Source organism: Styela clava, chromosome 4 (genome assembly GCF_964204865.1).
Source record: "Styela clava chromosome 4, kaStyClav1.hap1.2, whole genome shotgun sequence".
In the NCBI taxonomy this organism is placed as follows: Eukaryota; Metazoa; Chordata; class Ascidiacea; order Stolidobranchia; family Styelidae; genus Styela; species Styela clava.
Window position 1 is genome coordinate 17386408 of NC_135253.1, and position 17378 is coordinate 17403785.

Here is a 17378-nt window from a genome sequence, read left to right on the forward strand (position 1 = left end):
AATCTCTCTCATATAGGAATCTTTATGGCAAGGCAACGAGTGAAATAGATTGCTCATTTCAGGTGACATCATTTTTGGATGACATAGTCAGGTTTAGTATTAGAATTTACATATACTGATATATGCAAAAATTGTTGAGTTATGCCAACTGGAAGTACATGCGGTACAAAACTACACCAGACCTATTTATTATACCCGATGTTTGGTGGTGGACATGAGATTTCAAACTAAGATGTTTATTCTGTCATGTCAACACAGTTAAGTTTAGCCTTCTAACCGCAAGGCCATAACGCTTAAAATGTTTTCCCAATCCATTTCTTTCATTAGCCACCCCGTCGCAGACCGCTCGAAAATATCAGTGGGAATGAGCTTCTATGCTTTGATGTCTTTTGAAATGCCACTCTTGAAACAGAAAATTGTCGTTTGAATTCCATTTGCCTCCGTGTGTGAGAGAAGAAAGTTTAGTGAATTAATAAGACAGATGGAATACAGTAGACAATATATTAGCTTAAGATTTGTTTCCTTGGATGAATATAGAAATAATAAGACAGATTAGTGATTTGGTGCATCTTGGTTCACAGCCTCCCTTTTTGTTACATGTATTGGTAGCTTGATTGAATGTAGGATGTGGAAGGCGACGCAGGCCACTGAGAAGGGGGAGAATCTGGAAAGTGAATGAAACCTGAAAATAGGTTTATAACGTATTAAACAGTTTTACTCATCGAAGAAAAAAGAAGCTATGTTAATATTTGATAAAGTTTGATAATTAGAACCTATTTCGCTTTATTCATAATATGGCCAAGCACAGAAAACTACTAAATTGTTCCTGTTCCTATCTTTTATGAAAAATATTTTTAGTACACCAGTGTTGGATCCTAGAAGAATTTTCATGAAACTGATTCATTTGAATTGTATTTAGAATGTAAAATCTACACATTATGGCAAATTATTCAGGATATTCATCAAAAATTTTGGTATCAAATATCCCAAATAACTTTTCCAAATTAAAGCTCAAGTTGAAATTGGAAGAAGTTGTTGGTGACGGATGTATCGAAGACTATGAACAGATCAATGATAACCTTGTAAAGATAACAGTAGTGAATGATAGAGGTATGCATTCTTGCTAAAATATACAAGTTGTTCAGTTTATTTTCTTTTTATCCTGTTAAATTTAGTACAGTAGCAAGTGTGGATTCTTCTCAACCAAATGAATATGATTTTGTTATAATGAGTTCCTGTTTAGATTAATACAGACAATTCAGAAGGAAACAATTTTATATCATTTCAAACCATGATAGATATTTGACCAAGATCACAAATTCACTTTTAATTTAACATTATTTTTCAATAATATATTCATCCTCAAATGTATGCATAAGATAATTTGGATTACAGCTCAATGCTATACCCTTTTTCCTTTCTAAATTGCTTGCATGTACAAGTAATTTAAGATTGTGTGTACAGCCATGTAATATTCTTTTTAGCCCAACAAAATTCGCTGGATTCATGTATTTCTCTGACATTTGGTGGGCAGAAACATGAATTGAAATTAAAATATTTGGAGGAAGATAATGCGGGTACAGGAATATATACTTTTTTGGTATCTGAAGCATATCCAAAGCCAATACTGAACTACCTGAGTAAAAGCCGAAAACACACTGAAGAAATCAAAAAAATGCTGGAACAACATAATTTAAAATTGCTGCATATATCTCCCGAAAAGATTGAAGTTCAGGTATCGACTCAGCAAATATGTTACAAATGATTAGAGTTAAATTATTGTGTTATAAAGTTATATCATGGTTTAGTAAAAGCTTATTTTAAATCCTAATTATGCAAATAAAACTTTGAGCTTTATATTGGAATTTCTTGATTTCATAAATTAACAGCATATTATAGTATAAGTATAAGTTTATTTCGACTCCATAATCAGCAATAGACGATAAAATAATAGATAAAACAAAAAAATAAAAGTAACTGATTATAGAATCGGGAGAGCAAACAAAATCTCAAGAAAGGTTTGAAGCGTACAGATTTCAGATGGGAAGGTATTGATAAAAGAAGTAGTACGTGTTCGCTCACCCAAAAGTAAAAAAAAGCTAAATAAGGCATGCACGCACTCACACACACAATCATCGAGACATAAGGTCGGAAGTGAAAAAAATATATATATATAATTGGCAGTCAGGCCCCAAAAAACAATTAACTCAACCCAGAGCATTGAACCAATTTTAAATCTGTTCCAAACTTTTGACTCTTCTTTACAAAATTTCAATTTACTCCCAAGGAACAGATAAAATTTATCAATTCAAATATTCTATAATAAAAACAAATTAATATTCATCCAAAATTCTTTTTTAAACTCAGTGGTATATCTTTTTTAGAATGCTGTGGGATTTATCAAAAGTGAAGAAGATTGTGGAGAATGTATACAAAAATTTCTTGAATTATATTCTTCCTGGAATGAAAAGCTGGAAAATTGTTCTGTGGCTGATATCAAACATATCAAAACAGTTCTTGCAAAGTATAAAGATGAATGTTACTATCGTTGGTTCAATGATTCATCAACTATTCTTGTTATTGGACCAAAGATTATTGTTGAAGAGATTCAGAATTTGATAAATGATCATTTAGTGAAATCACCCAAGAAAATGTAAGTACCTTCGTGTGTTATAAATTAATTACTTTGTGGGACTAATTTTTTGATGGTGATAAGACAGATAAAGCAGTATGATAAATTGTGGGCGCTTATCCTATTAAAATATCAAATCATTCCAGATGCTTGAGAATGGGTGATTTAAGAAGCAATCCCCAGTAAAATATATTGAAACCTGTTCAGGATTTGTTTCCATTTATTTCTGATATTATATTTCTATACATAAGTTGTTTTCATTATCATTATTAACAAGATTTATTAATTGTTTTCCGGCCATGAAATCCATTACTTTTGATCATGCAGTGTTAACTTTAGAGGCATATATAAATTATGTGATTCATCTTGAAAATCACAACAAAGCATTAGTAAAATACTGCAGAAAATCTGTAACACAGTATAACATAGATGGCACTAAAATATGTTACCTAAAACAAAATGTCCAAACACTGATACATTTTTATGATTGAAGCAGTTCAATGTATGTACATCAATATTCAGTCCATCATAAAAATGTAGGGGCTCCCGAAGTATGCGAACCAAGATGGCGGACATCGGAATGTAATATGTGTACTAGGTTGGGGTTAGGCCATAATTTTAGGTATAAATACTACGGGAGGCTCTTGGCTAGTCTTCGAACTGATAATAGGACTAAAATAAGGGAAATTGGAAAAAAATTATCGCCTAACCCTAACCTGTTACCCATGTTACGTTCCGATGTCCGCCATCTTGGTTCGCATACTTCGGGAGCACCAAAATATATTATTTTAGTATTTAACATTCTGGAATACAATGTAATGGTCATGCTTACTGATATGACATGTTACTACAAGATTTTTCTCTTCTTTTTCTCAACTTATAATGGTGGTGCATAATAATATGTAGCAGAACATTGTTTATAGTTTTTCAAAATAAAAACTTGAACAATAAAGTAGAGCGTGACTGTTAAAATTTCATGCAATATTGATATTTTTATTCAGGCCACCTCCAGCCAATTCTACTGCACTGTCTTTTAACTATGAAGAGATTTATACTTTTTTGGTATCTGAAGCATATCCAAAGCCAATACTGAATTATCTCAGTAAAAGCCCAAAGCACACTGAAGAATTCAAAAAAATGCTGGAGCAATATAATTTGAAATTGCTGCATATATCATCCGAAAAGATTGAAGTTCAGGTATCGACTCTGCATATATCTCACCAATGATTAGAGTTAGATTACTGTGTTAAATAGTTATATCATGATTTAGTTAAAGCTCATTTTACCTTGAATTATGCGAATGTGATTTTGAGTTTTCAGTTTTGTTTTATTACTTAACAGCTTATTTTTAGAAGTCACATGTGGTTCACCTACCTTGATCATTGGGCTTTTCCAATTTGACCCAAACTTTTAGACTCTTTCTTATAAAATTTCAATAAACTTCTAATGAACAGATAAAATTTGACAATTCAAATGTTTTACAATAGAAACAAATTGTAGTGATGTCATCCATCTAAAAAATTTTATTTTAAGAATGCTGGAGAATTTGTCAAAAGTGAAGAAAATTGTGGAGAATGTATAAAAAGATTTCTTGAATTATATTCTTCATGGAATGAGAAGCTTGAAAATTGTTCTGTGGCTGATGTCAAACATATCAAAACAGTTCTTGCAAAGTATAAAGAGAAATGTTACCATCGTTGGTTCAATGATTCATCAACTATCCTTGTCATTGGACCAAAGACTATTGTTGAAGAGATTCAGATTTTGATAAATAATCATTTAGAGAAATCACCCAAGAATATGTAAGTAACCTCTCATGCTATGAATAGTTAATTTCACTGAGAGAGAGTACAACAGATAATGCAGTCTGGCAAACAAACAGAAAGTCGTTATGCCAATGGTTCATTTCTATTCCAGGTGCTTGAGAATGGGTATTTAAAAAGCAATGAATGAAAAAAAATAGACGGTCTTCGAGTAAGGCAATCTGAGTCGTACATGAGGTACCGTATAGCACGGGGTGTGCAACATTTTTCGTCAGCGGGCCTTATAGCCAATTTCAGACATGCCACACAAAAATTTAGAGGGAGAGGCAAGAGAAGAGAACGCTTAGCCTTACAGTAATAAAAGCACCAGGCGAAACAGCAAAAGATTCAACGCTGTAGCAAAAGAAGAAAAACTCTTATTTTTATCCATGTGAGCACCTTTTTAATCATAAACTGGCGGATTAGGATTTCACGCTTGGTGGGGAAATATCTGAATGTTGACGAGGGCCACACTAAATGGCTTGGTGAGTCGCCTGTTGCACACCCCTGGTATAGCATGATGAGTCATCTGAGGTGAAAATTCATGTTTAAAGCAATGGTTAAACTTGTCATGGATGTCGCTGCACAATAACCAGTATTGGTTTCTCGCACCACCTTTCACCTTGAAATGCCAAATTTGAGTTTCTTCATTCTATTGTTCGCATGAAGTGTATTTTCTTTATAGTGATAAAATAAATACTGATTTCTGATTCAGGAACACATAGTGTGTGAACCATGAGTATTCCAAATTGGGTCAAATTTGGATTAAACCACGATTTTGCATGAGTAGAACATATAACAAGTTAAATTTATAAATTTCACTTTATGGTTGAAATTGTATTTCCATCATATAGAGATGTTGTCATTAATAATATATAAGGTTTCTTATATGAAATGTTTTGGTAATGAAATTCATTATTTTTGATCATTCAATTTGAAAGTTCGGTACTGTATATATTTATATATAATATGCCATCTAATATTAGCGAGCGGTCATCCTGATTTGACTAATAAATTACAAAACAGCACTGATAAAAGACTGAAAATCAGCAAACACAGTAGGCCTATAATATACCGTAGATGGCATTTAATTTATTATGTTTATCATTGGTGCGTCGGTGTGGCTCATTGTGCTAAATGTTAGCAATACTCTCGCCACCGCACCTCTGTGATTAGTCTGCGTGGGTTTGCAGGTTCGAATCCCACGCGGGGGTGATTATGTGCGAGAGGATTGCAGGGCTCCTCGCTGCCGTAGGGTGGTTCACAGACCCGCTGGTTGAGAACGGGCTTCCTCCACCATCAGGTCCATGCTTCTGAAAACTAACTAATCTCATACCCGACATGGAATGGTTTACTTAGTTTGGAAGATATTGACGCCATAGTAAAATTTCTGTTCCTCAACTGATAATTGTGTTGCTTATTAATAAATATTAAGATGCAGCAGAATAATATTTCTAGTTTTTCAAAATAGAGCATCACTGTTGAAATTTTATGCAATATTGATATTTTTATTCAGGCCACCTCCAGCAAATTCTACTGCGCAGCCTTTTAATTATGAAGATGTTGAACCTGCGATCATGCGCTTTGTATCGTTTGCAGAGACATACAAGCAACATTTGTCTTTGTGGTTAACTGGTTTAGCCAATGTCGAAATTGTTGAAAAAGATAAAACTTTATCAGTTCATGTTTCTCCTACTCAGGTGATATTAAAGTTAAACTTGTAATGTGAAGAGACTTTTTAGTTGGCAATAACATAATAAATTGTAACAATTGTGAAATTACAGATTTCACGTGCAAGACTTCATCACGATTTCGAAACTGCATGCAGAATCAAGTTGGAACAGTTTTTTAAGCAGTTTGCTGTGTGGAAAGGAAAAGTTGATCTGACTGTGATAGCTAGGCAAAAGCATCACCGACCTGATTTATTTCAAACCAAAAATTTTCAAGATCATTTTGTTCAGTGGTTTATGGATACTGGTGTTGTTAACGTTGTTGGCATTTCTTGGAAAGTACAACGCTGTCGATGCATGCTGGAAAAATTACTGGGTGCTTCACAAATACATTCATCAGCAGACAGTCAACCTTTTCCCCCTCCTGCTCCGGTACATGGTCAACCTTTTCCACCTGTTTCGATATATGGTCAACCTTTTCCACCTCCTGCTCCGTTACATGGTCAACCTTTTCCCCCTCCTGTTTCGGTACAGGGTCAACCTTTTCTAACTCCTGTTCCGATACATGGTCAACCTTTTCCAACACCTGTTTCGATACTGCATGTCTTACGTCCACAACAAGTGATGAATGCCCCACCTATTCAACTTCGTGGCAATCCTGTTCAGACTCTGCATCCTTTGCCAGTATCACCAACTGCAAATGGGGTTACATCAAATCACTATTTGGAAAGATCACGTAAATTGTCATCAGAAGATTACAGTGATGATTCATCATCTTCTTCGAAGTAAAACTTTTCACTTATCATATACCGTAGTTTGTTCTGAATAATCAAATAATGTAATATCGCAATGTGATTTTCTAGTATATTTATGCTTTATTGTTACTGATTAAATGTCGTTTGTTGTTCTATTCATTTTTAAACAATTTTTTTATACGATTTTGTTATTTTATATATTGTTTTTAATTTACTAGAGGTGATTCTACGACTCCTGTACAATTTGATACAAAAGATTATAAACCTGCAGTATTGAAGTTTGTTTTCAATGACGCTGTTGCTAAAAAAGATCTTGGATCGTGTTGTGGTAAACTTGCAAAAGTGTCAATCACCAATGATCAAGGACAGATTAAAGTTCACATCACTTTCAGAAAAAAGGTTTTTTATTCTTAATAATAAATAGTTATATTTGTAATAGGTTTTTCCGCTGAAACTTCGTTGTAATTTTAATATTTACACCTAGCACCCCAGTGATGCTGATAAATCGAGAGCTCTGGAACAAGTTGGGAACTACTTCAACAAATTTTCAGCAGAAACAAATAAATATAATGTCAATAAAATGAAAACCGTCATGAAAGAGTTTCCTAAATTATTTTGTAAAGAACCTGGTGTTTCTGTTCAGGCTTTCCCTAGTACGGGGACAATAAATTATGCAGGTGAGTAAACTGTGTGTATTCAATTCGGTATCTTGTAAATATTTATTCTTCATCTCTTTGTATTTTGTATATGCTGCTCCAAGGAACATCTGCTATTCAGGATCTAAATTTTGTTTTACCTAAATGTACTATTAATTTCATTTAAGTATTCGTGTGATTCCTTGACTAAAGTACCACGAGTAGTAAGCGAAAAATAGAGTTCATCATAATATTTCCAAAGTGACTCTTCTATAGTCATTTGCTTTTTATAAATTGGTATTGATGCAAAATTAACATTTTTTGTTTCCCTGTCCAAGGTGTGGAAGAAAAAGTGAAGAAAAGGATTAATGAAATAGAATATGAAATTAAGAGTGAAAAAAGAGAAGAACGCCTTCCAGTAGATGTGTTCATGTAATATTTTGCTTGTTCTACTTTTCAATAGTAATGAAGCAACTTGGTTATAATTATTTCTTATGTAATACCTTTCCATGACTTAGGTATATAATTTGTCACAAATTAACCATTGAATATTGACTCCACATTGAAAGGTGACTTCGGTGCTTTTATGCGTATCCATTTATACTTCATCAATAGTATGCTTCTGTAGGATATTGGTTTCAGTCATCTGTTTGAATTTGTGTATTTGTACATAACTTAATAGCATTACAAAGCAATTAAATTTTCAACATTTCTATGTCTTTACTGACACATTGTAACAGAAAGAAGCTCAAGAATTGTAACCAGCAACTTGGATGACTGTTGCATTTTAGCAGCTGATTAACTAAAGTAAAGTCGAACAAATATTTATTCAGTGCGTGTAGTAAGATATTAATCATAATTCTGTCATTGTGTATAAAGAGGGATGCTGATACATAATATTTAACGATTGAAACTTCATATTCATGGTGCGGTGTTGTGGCTCATGGTGCTAAGCGTTAGAAATACGCTCGCCACTGCACCTCTGATGATTTGCAGGTTCGAATTCTGTGCCGGATAGTTATGTGCGAGAGGATTGCTGGACTCCTCGCCTCCACCATCAACTCCGAGCTTCTGAAAACAAATAACTAACTAATCCGATACCTGACATTGAATGGTAACCGGACGAGATGTCGTGGTTTGCCATATGGTCAAGTCGTCCTATTGGCTTTCCTCTCTCCGGTATAAATATGTAAATCCTATCCTATGAACTAAGAGAATAAAACTTGTCAATGTTTTGTGTATAATATTTTGTTATATTCATATGCAGCGCTCAAAGAGAATGTGGTCTTTAGAAAAAAACTGAGCAGAAATGCCTCAACAAAGGACATCAAGTATCTATAACACCTTTTAAAGAAGGGAAAATTGTATACAAAGGAAAGCTCAATGCGATACAGCTGGCTAAAAAAACTTTAGGAGAGCAATCTATGGTTTGTTAGTCATTTCTGATTTTGTCTATAGATTCATACCTTGTTTAGCTGTTTTTTTCATTTATTTTTATTCGTTTGTATCTCTAGAAAACAATTCAAAAACCAGTTGAAGATCTTACGTCAGATCAGTTGATTTTTCTCAAAAAGTGTGAAAATTCACAACAAAAGTCTCTTGGTACCGGTACTAAGCAAAATATTCTTGATGGCTTATACAGGCAATTCAAGAAGGAACATGTCAAAGGTCAGGGTGACCCATTCATCACATTACCTATAATTTCTTTTGAAATCTTGATTTTTACCAATATTAAACATCTTCACGTTTAACAGGATCTTTAGCCTTTAGAGATTCTGAAGTTAGTTTGGTTGTTGGCCATAATACCCACTGGCAAACAGCAAATAGAATTTTGAAAGAATCTATTAAAGAATTTGATATATCCCTGGCTGACCATCAGAAAAATACTCCATTTTCTAAAGTGGTTGCTAACTTGAAAAAAGCTTTCAGAGATGAAGTTGTTCATTTGAAATCGGAGGTAAGGCATGTTATGTGATAAATAAATTAGGACCAAAGTCCCCAAACCAAGTCAAATGTTTCAATTCATCCATGTATATTTCATTCTTGAATTCGATAAAAAATTAAGTTATTTTCATTCAGATATTGTCTCAAAATAACATAGATGAAACATAGTAATTGCATTAGCAAGTCAGTGTATTTTTAGTTGGTCTGATAAAAATTACCATAGGTACCATTTAGTTGAGTAACATCAATTGGAATATGCAACTGGAATTTATGTGCTGTGAGGTTTCCTTAATTTATGATAGTTAACTATTAATTGCCTCTAAGTCTCTATTGTTATTTAATTTATTTCAGCGTGATTCAAGAAAAGTTATTGTGTTTTGCTTCAATTTCCAACATAAACACATGAGGATGGAAGTGAATAAAACAATTGAGCAAATGGGTGATATGAACGATATAGAAAAATTTTACCCCTTGTCAAAAGAAAAAGCAGAACATGTCGCCAACCATTGTAAAATAGACAAATCAAAGTCTGTTAAATTGGTAAATGAAAATACAAAAACTGGATTGCTAGTGACATTTGAGCAAGAAGATATTGATACTGGTATAATTATATTATGTCTCTTTCATTATTTAACATATACCGTTGGTTCTTCTAATGAAATTTTTGTCAGCATCGCTCCTTTGTAAATAGATATAACATGCTAATTCATGAATAGGCTTTTTGTTGTTCTTTGCTTTTAATATGATCTAATTAAATGACCGACAATCTTCAATATAATATACATCTACAATAAAATGGCCTGATGTGTATAGGCAATACAGTCATTTAAAAATATGCCAATCCAAAAAGTGATTCAAATCAAATGAACTTTTTTTAAGATGATTTTAACATTCACTTAACCGGTAGTTTATGTCTCAAAGCAGATTATCACAAAATGTATGCATAATATTGTTTATTATTATGGGATTTTGGGTATTTATTATCTTTTGAAATTATTTAAATAATAGGCATCCTTTCTGTCATTCTATTTACCTACTTATAGTTGATATGAAATTTGAAGACTTGGAAAAAGAGATCAAGAAAATCGAAAAGCAATTTACTGGATATTCATTGTATGACTATTTATCTGGCGAAGGAAAATTTATTAAAAAAGCCACGGAACATGAAACAAAATGCTCCATATTCTTGGATTTGGTCGAACAAGTCAGTTATTAACAAGCTCACTTTTCTATCAACCTTTTCTACGATTTATTTTTTGGTGTGTTTTAGAATCGGTTTTAATTAATGGTAAAAATATTCAAGTCTACAACATAACAAGTTATAATTGATTCTAATCTAAACTGATTTCTAACTTTTCATGTGCAGAAAAGTTTCAGGGCTTTGATAACTGTAAAATGTGGCGATATTCTCCAGGAAAAATGTGATGCAATTGTGAATAGCACTGGTAAATCTCTTGATTTTTCAGGTGAGATTTTATAGAAACTGTTTATCATATTTTTTCATCAACAAAATCAAAGTGTGTGTAACTGTGTGGAAAAATGTTATGTAAAATGAATTAACCATTATCTTCAAACATAATTTTGTAGGACAAGTATCAATGGCTCTTAAGAAAAGGTTTGGAGCGGATGTGTTGGGAGGTCTTCTCAAGAACTCTACATGGGTTATAGGGAATCAACTATGTTTATGTGATACGAGTGGTCGTTTACCATGGAAATATATCTTTAACATAGCTATTCCAACTAGCAAGAGCGAATTTACAAGTGCGATTTTATGCCTATTAACAGAAGCAGAAAGGTTGGGTATTCAAAGCTTAGCTCTTCCTACTATTGGGGCAGGTAAAAAGCTTATTTTCCATTACTTTTGTGTATATTTAGAATTATGGTTACAATGTTAAAATTCAACGAACATTTATCAGGTAATATGGGGTTGGATCCTACAGTGGTTGCTTCTTATATGAAAGATGCATTTGCTAGGTTTGATGCACAAAAAAAACTTCTGCATGATATCCGAGTTGTAGTTTACCAGTCGTCACAATTATCAGTATTTCAGGACATAATACCAAAACAAGGTACATGTTTTTAATGTTATGCAATTATTTTTTATATCGATATAATAACATAGTGATTTATATAATTCCATGATATTATTTTTAGATATCAATAAGTCAATTGGAATGAATGTGAAAATTTATGGAAGCAGTGTAGCAAGTCTAGATGAGGTGAAAACATTTTTCACGATTTTAAAGTTACTTGACTTGGCTATTTTAGTAGAATTTCTCTTTTTTCTCTCTTTTTTTTCAAAGTAATCCGAAGTCATTCAAGTTTGTTCAGAGTTCCAAACTACAGTAAAAATGTGTTTTTTATTCAATTGCCATGATTGTTTTTTGTGTGACATTTAATCAATGTATTGGTTTTGTGTAACTTCAGGAGCGCTCTTTTGCATCTCCATCAGGAGAGGCACAAACATATCTCAGTCATTTCCACACCAAAGATTCCTTTCTTTTTCTCCTTTCTTATAATATACCATATTATCTATATAGGCCATGAAGAAATTTCAAGAAAGTTGTGACAAAATTATCAAAAGTTTTGTTATCAAAACTACTCGACCTGATTTCTATGGTTTTGAAAAATCAGAAATTGAAAAATTTTGTCGTGTGAATGATGTGTTACTAGAATGGAAGTGGACAAAGTAAGCATAAATATTTAACAGATTTCACACAAGAGATGTTTTCACTGATTTTTCCATCAAACAGAATTTATTGAATATTACAATGCAACATTGATTTGAAGCTTTTTCAGTCTTATTACCTATGTCAGACAAAATCTAATATTCGGCTTTTTTAACATGAACATATTTCTGCAAGGGGACTGGTTGTATATCTACTCTAAATCTGTTGAAAAAAATTATCAAGATAATGTGATTTTTTGCATAGTTTATGAAATTTCATCTTTTATCAAATTTTTTTTTAATTTCTCAGTGTATTATTAATCCTTAACATTTACTGTAACAATAGTATACTTTGAATAAATTTAGAAATGTGGAGGAATGTCACATTCAAGGCCTCAGTGATAATGTCAAAAAGGTGAAGGATATGATCGACAAGTTACTCGAAGGAGGTATGAACTGTATTGTGGGATAAAACATTAATGTAGTTACTAATAAATCTAAAATATGGATAACTATATATTTTTTAGTATAGCAATGTATGTTATGAGTAATATCTGACTGCTAATTTATAATGTTTAGTAGGTAATAATATGACCAGGAATTGATGGTGGCTGATATCTTGGTTTGAAATCATTAACAATCTTACACAGACTATCCTGCAAACTGGAGTTCGATGCCAGATGGTCAGAATGTGAAAAGAGTAGAACTTAGTGAAATCTCTCATGAATATCTTGATGTAAAGCGCAAATTTGAAGAAAGTCAACCTTCATATTCAAAACTAATAAAGGTTAGATTGTGCTCTCATATTTCTATACATGTCCTAAAGTAGAAGTTTTGCTTTCCAGGACGTGAAAATATCCCTCTCGCTTTATTATTTTACTATAGTATGAACACATTTTGTTTCGTCGTTTTGCAAAACCAATATGGCTACACTGTCAGTAAACGAATGAGGGTAAAATTAACCGGTTAACTGCAGCGTGATGTTTGACGTAGTAATTTATAATTTTAGCTTGTTACGTCACAATGGTTACAAAGCAATTTCGCTTGATCATATTCGGGTATCGTTATTCCTGAATTGAGATAGTATCATGATCGCTCTGGCGCAAGAGATATGCAGCGTGCTTCGTACATTTGGAAGTATTTTAGTAAAACCCGATTTCGTTATTAAATGTCATTTATGTTCCAATTTTTCTTAGCTCAATGTGCGAATCCAAAGGAGATAAATTCGCGATGAAGTAATCATTTTTGAAGAAATTGTACATTATAAAGATAATTTGTACCTGAGATGTCAGTTAACGGTTAAAATGAATCGTGACCGTTAACCATCTGAAATCGGTTAACCATTCCCAACCCTACACATAACACAACATTGAAATTGGAGCTGTAAAGGGCTTAATATAGCAATTTGTTGTGACAAGACTTTAGTTTTATACGAGATTTGGAGCAACCTGCCATTGGTCTCTTAATCGGGAAACGGGAGTGAATCCGATTCCAAAGATCTATCAAGTGCTTAACAGTGTGATTTATCGGGGGCGAATTCAGAAATAAAACAGAAATGAAGAAATAAAAACAGAAATAAAAGGTTGCGTCGTTAGCATAAATGAGGTCATTGATGGATATTATGAACAATTTAGGTCCAAGAATTGAGCTCTGAGGTAGTCTAGAAGAAATTGAGTACGCATGCAAGTACAGGCCATCACGATCGCCGTTGACTATCTGATCACAGAAATGACATAATAATGGCAAAAAGTGTCAACAGGATCGAATTTTGTGCAGTAATCCGGAATACAAAATGTTTCAAATATTCGCAACACTTGATTTAGCGCCACCAAGCTGATCTAATGCGTGATATATACTTCTAGCTATAACTGTCTACAAACTTTTAGTAGAACGTTTTCAACGAAAACCATTTTGTTATCAGTTACATAGAATGGCCAGTTAATACGGAATTCATAAGTGATTCAAATACTTTGCTAATGATTTGAAAAGGTATGATAATGCGACATTTACAAGGATCTGTCTGGTCACCACAGTGGTCATTTACCAGTTTTTAGAGCTTCAGAAATAAGGATTCGAACAAACGCTTAACATGTTGAGAATTTCAAATGTATTTCTCCAATCTCTCACACTCACCCCAAGAGAGCAATGATTCTATGGTTGTTATACATAATTAAACATGTTATTGTTTGATATTTACTTCGAATAGTGTATGTAATAGTTTCCCCTTTCCTCCCTCAATCTGTGTATTCTCTTAAACTAATAGGATTTTATATCCACTCCACCCACCCTTCGGCCGATGCTCCGGTCGTTATCCAAATTTCCAAGGAATCAAATAAAACGATAACCTCGTACTTTCAAAAAATCTTGCCAGTCAGTTTTTAATTGAATTTTACCTATCATTGATTGTAAATTCATTACAGATTGAGAGAGTACAAAACAAGTTATTGTACTCCCAATTCAAAGATCGTAGAAATGCAAAACAGGCTGAATTTGCAGGTCAGAACAAGGTAATCACCAGACAATTGTTTCATGGAACTTCTTTTGACATTGTTGATAACATTTGTGATAGAGGATTTGATAGGAACTTCTCTGGAAAAAATGGTGAGAAAACTATAGGTCACATATAGGTCCAAGATACATAATGTAGTGTAACTTTTATTGTTTTGATTGTTATCTTACACTTGATATGGATGTTTTGTTTTAGATGTCGCCTCTCACACATTACAAAGTATAAAGAAATTTTTGTATGATAACTTCTCAAATCATTGCCTTATTCGGAAGAGTAGTAATATAATACTATTCCTCGTATCATATGCCTGTATTGTGTAAAATATCATGATGGACAGGAAAGTTGCCCTTACAGAAATCTAAAGGATTTGTTTAGATTATTTTGAATGGTTGTTTCTTACCTAAAATATTATTTTTAGGCACTGCGTATGGAAGTGGTGTGTATTTTGCTGTCAAGTCCCAGTATTCTGTCGGATATTGCCGAGGTCCAACTAAATATATGTTCTTCTCGGAAGTAATAACAGGAGATTACATTTATGGAAATTCATCATACAAAGCTCCTCCAGAGAAAAGTCAATCTACAAGATATGATAGTTGTGAAGACAACCAATCAAGCCCAAATATTTTTGTGGTTTTTTCAGATTCAAGTGTTTATCCTTCATATATCATTACTTTTCAGTAATATTGTTGTGTATTCACAAGTTTAAATAACTAATAATTGTAATTACATGAACATAAATCTAAACTTCATTATATCTATATATAATTATGATTACATAATAGTGTCTTCGCCTTAGTTATTACTTTGTTGCTAGAATAAATGCGAATATGTTGTGACAAAATATTTATAATATTTTATGCAAGAATTTTATTGCCAAAATTTGGAAATTCAATTTTAATTTTTTTTTTATTTGAACTTTATATGTTATGGTAAATCTCTACGATTTGCAGTAGTGGATGATAAGTTTATTTCGACTCCATAATCAGCATAACAATACATTTACAGATTCAGATACAGATGATTGTTATCGGCAATATGTTTTATGGTACTAACATCTCTGATTAGACGTCACATCAAAAACTTTATTATCCCGACCGACGAATTACTCGTTAATGCAAACTTATATCTGAAACATAAACCATTGTAAGACACTTTGCTTCACGTTTTATATCATGTTTAGTTATGGTAGAAATGTAATATATTTTATTTATATTTCATTAATTGAACTATGAGACTGATGTATTGAATGAAAGTACATACAGTGACCCTATAATTTTAGATTTTTCTGCTAATCTTTGCTAGACATGACACCCCAGACTAAATGCTGCTATGCTCAGTTTCTCATTTACTCAAACAAATCAGCACTTCACTAAGTGGGCCCTAATTTCATATTCAAACTATTTACAACTATCAAATATTTCAAACACTTTTTTAATCGACATGCAAAAATGTAATGGACCGTAAGGTTAGAAAACTCTTCAAATTTCCGCTTGTTTTATATGTTATGTTAACGTATGTTGAATGTATGATATGCAACTAATTCACTTGCCTGCTCTTCAATTTCTTATTTGTCAATTTTAAGTAATATAGCATTCTGTGAAGTAATTTCAACGTTATTTCATATTTCAATTTTTTTTCCAATTTTGTTAAACGCTTTTTCTTGCATTGATAAAAATAAAATGTCTGAATCATACAATGATTTCCGTTCAATTGTATAGAAAATGTTTTAAATGTAATCTCGTAAAATTTGTAATATTACTTTTTCAAATACTGCTGTATTCTTAAGTAAGAACATCTAATAGCGGCCCTCAAGCGCGTGCTCTTGCCGTCTGTTAAGATAAGAGCGAATGTTCTTTAACAGGCCAAAACTAAGATAAATATAAGTTGTCATTTAGCTCTTCGTGCCAATTGGCATTCCCACAAGTTTCAACCACTTTCTAATCAGTGTGGGATAGCAGGCTCTAATTCCGCGGAGGGTGATTGGGAAGATTGCTGGAATCCGACACGTAACAACTGGTCGGTTGCGTGTTTTGCAATCGACCTAATTCATTTACACTTGCGTTTGCTCCGTCGGACTATATTCAATTCCGTTATCTTTGCAACCACATACATTCGTAACTGCACAGTTTTGCATTCACAGATTTTAGTACCCACATACATGTTACATATCGTCACGCTAATAACCGAATTGCGTAAGTCATTTTCAGCAGTTTTGAGAAAAACGTAAAAAACTTCCTAATGATATTGTTATGCCATTGAGAGTCAATAATTTGCCATGGTTCACTTTTTTTTTATCGTAGCCGTATTTAAGTTAATTTGTATGACGCAGTTAAGTGACGTCATAATGGCGCACTGTGACTTAGGCAGAAATGTGTCTATGACTTGGGGACATACGCAATTTTGCAATATTACTATATGCATCAGTCCTGAACACTAAACATTCCAAAAACCAATGTAATTCTCAGTATCTACAATGTATAATCCCCAAAATAGCTAATCAGTTTCAATTACATTATTTTTTATGTTTAAAAATATATATTTCATCAATATAACACGTTCTGCTTCACCCACCGAAATAAGACTAAGATTAAATATAAAGAATAAAACAGCAATGCACCCAATATAAAAGCCAACCAAGGTGAATTGGACTCGGACAGTGAATATCACAAGTGCAAGTCTTCCTATACTGTAGTATAAATTCAAATTAATACGCGCTAAGCTAGAATCCGAGATGCAAAAACTCGAAAATACTTCGCCGAGGTT

At 32.8% G+C, this 17378-nt stretch overlaps 2 protein-coding genes across 3 annotated transcripts; both read left to right on the forward strand.

Moving 5' to 3' along the window:
- Nucleotides 1-832: 832 nt before the first annotated feature.
- On the forward strand, nt 833-8903 carry LOC120327173 (uncharacterized). Of its 2 annotated transcripts, XM_078112000.1 has the most exons (11): nt 835-1110; nt 1485-1735; nt 2385-2653; nt 3634-3829; nt 4166-4434; nt 5951-6134; nt 6219-6889; nt 7078-7258; nt 7344-7536; nt 7833-7926; nt 8762-8903. In XM_078112000.1, exons 1-11 carry the CDS (start codon nt 939-941, stop codon nt 8784-8786), a joined length of 2505 nt encoding a protein of 834 aa, XP_077968126.1. In that variant the 5' UTR covers nt 835-938; the 3' UTR covers nt 8787-8903. The 2 variants fall into 2 exon arrangements, with proteins under 2 accessions (XP_077968127.1, XP_077968126.1); XM_078112001.1 differs by lacking the exons at nt 2385-2653; nt 3634-3829 and having other exon boundaries at nt 833-1110.
- LOC120327191 (protein mono-ADP-ribosyltransferase PARP15-like) lies at nt 8792-16883 on the forward strand. Its single transcript, XM_039393635.2, has 14 exons — nt 8792-8921; nt 9009-9162; nt 9249-9451; nt 9790-10039; nt 10482-10642; nt 10805-10904; nt 11026-11274; nt 11355-11507; nt 11593-11657; nt 11979-12127; nt 12473-12555; nt 12757-12893; nt 14527-14707; nt 15034-16883. The coding sequence occupies exons 1-14, from the start codon at nt 8919-8921 to the stop codon at nt 15294-15296; spliced, it is 2151 nt and encodes a 716-aa protein (XP_039249569.2). The 5' UTR covers nt 8792-8918; the 3' UTR covers nt 15297-16883.
- Nucleotides 16884-17378: the final 495 nt, after the last annotated feature.

Coding starts and splice junctions, on each gene's coding strand:
- LOC120327191 (XM_039393635.2), top strand. Junction 10,643..10,804: donor TCTTGGATTTGGTCGAACAA/GTCAGTTATTAA, acceptor TTTCATGTGCAG/AAAAGTTTCAGGGCTTTGAT. Junction 12,556..12,756: donor CGACAAGTTACTCGAAGGAG/GTATGAACTGTA, acceptor AATCTTACACAG/ACTATCCTGCAAACTGGAGT.
- LOC120327173 (XM_078112000.1), top strand. CDS start 939: ATGGCAAATTATTCAGGATATTCATCAAAAATTTTGGTATCAAATATC. Junction 2,654..3,633: donor GTGAAATCACCCAAGAAAAT/GTAAGTACCTTC, acceptor ATTTTTATTCAG/GCCACCTCCAGCCAATTCTA. Junction 6,135..6,218: donor TTCATGTTTCTCCTACTCAG/GTGATATTAAAG, acceptor GTGAAATTACAG/ATTTCACGTGCAAGACTTCA.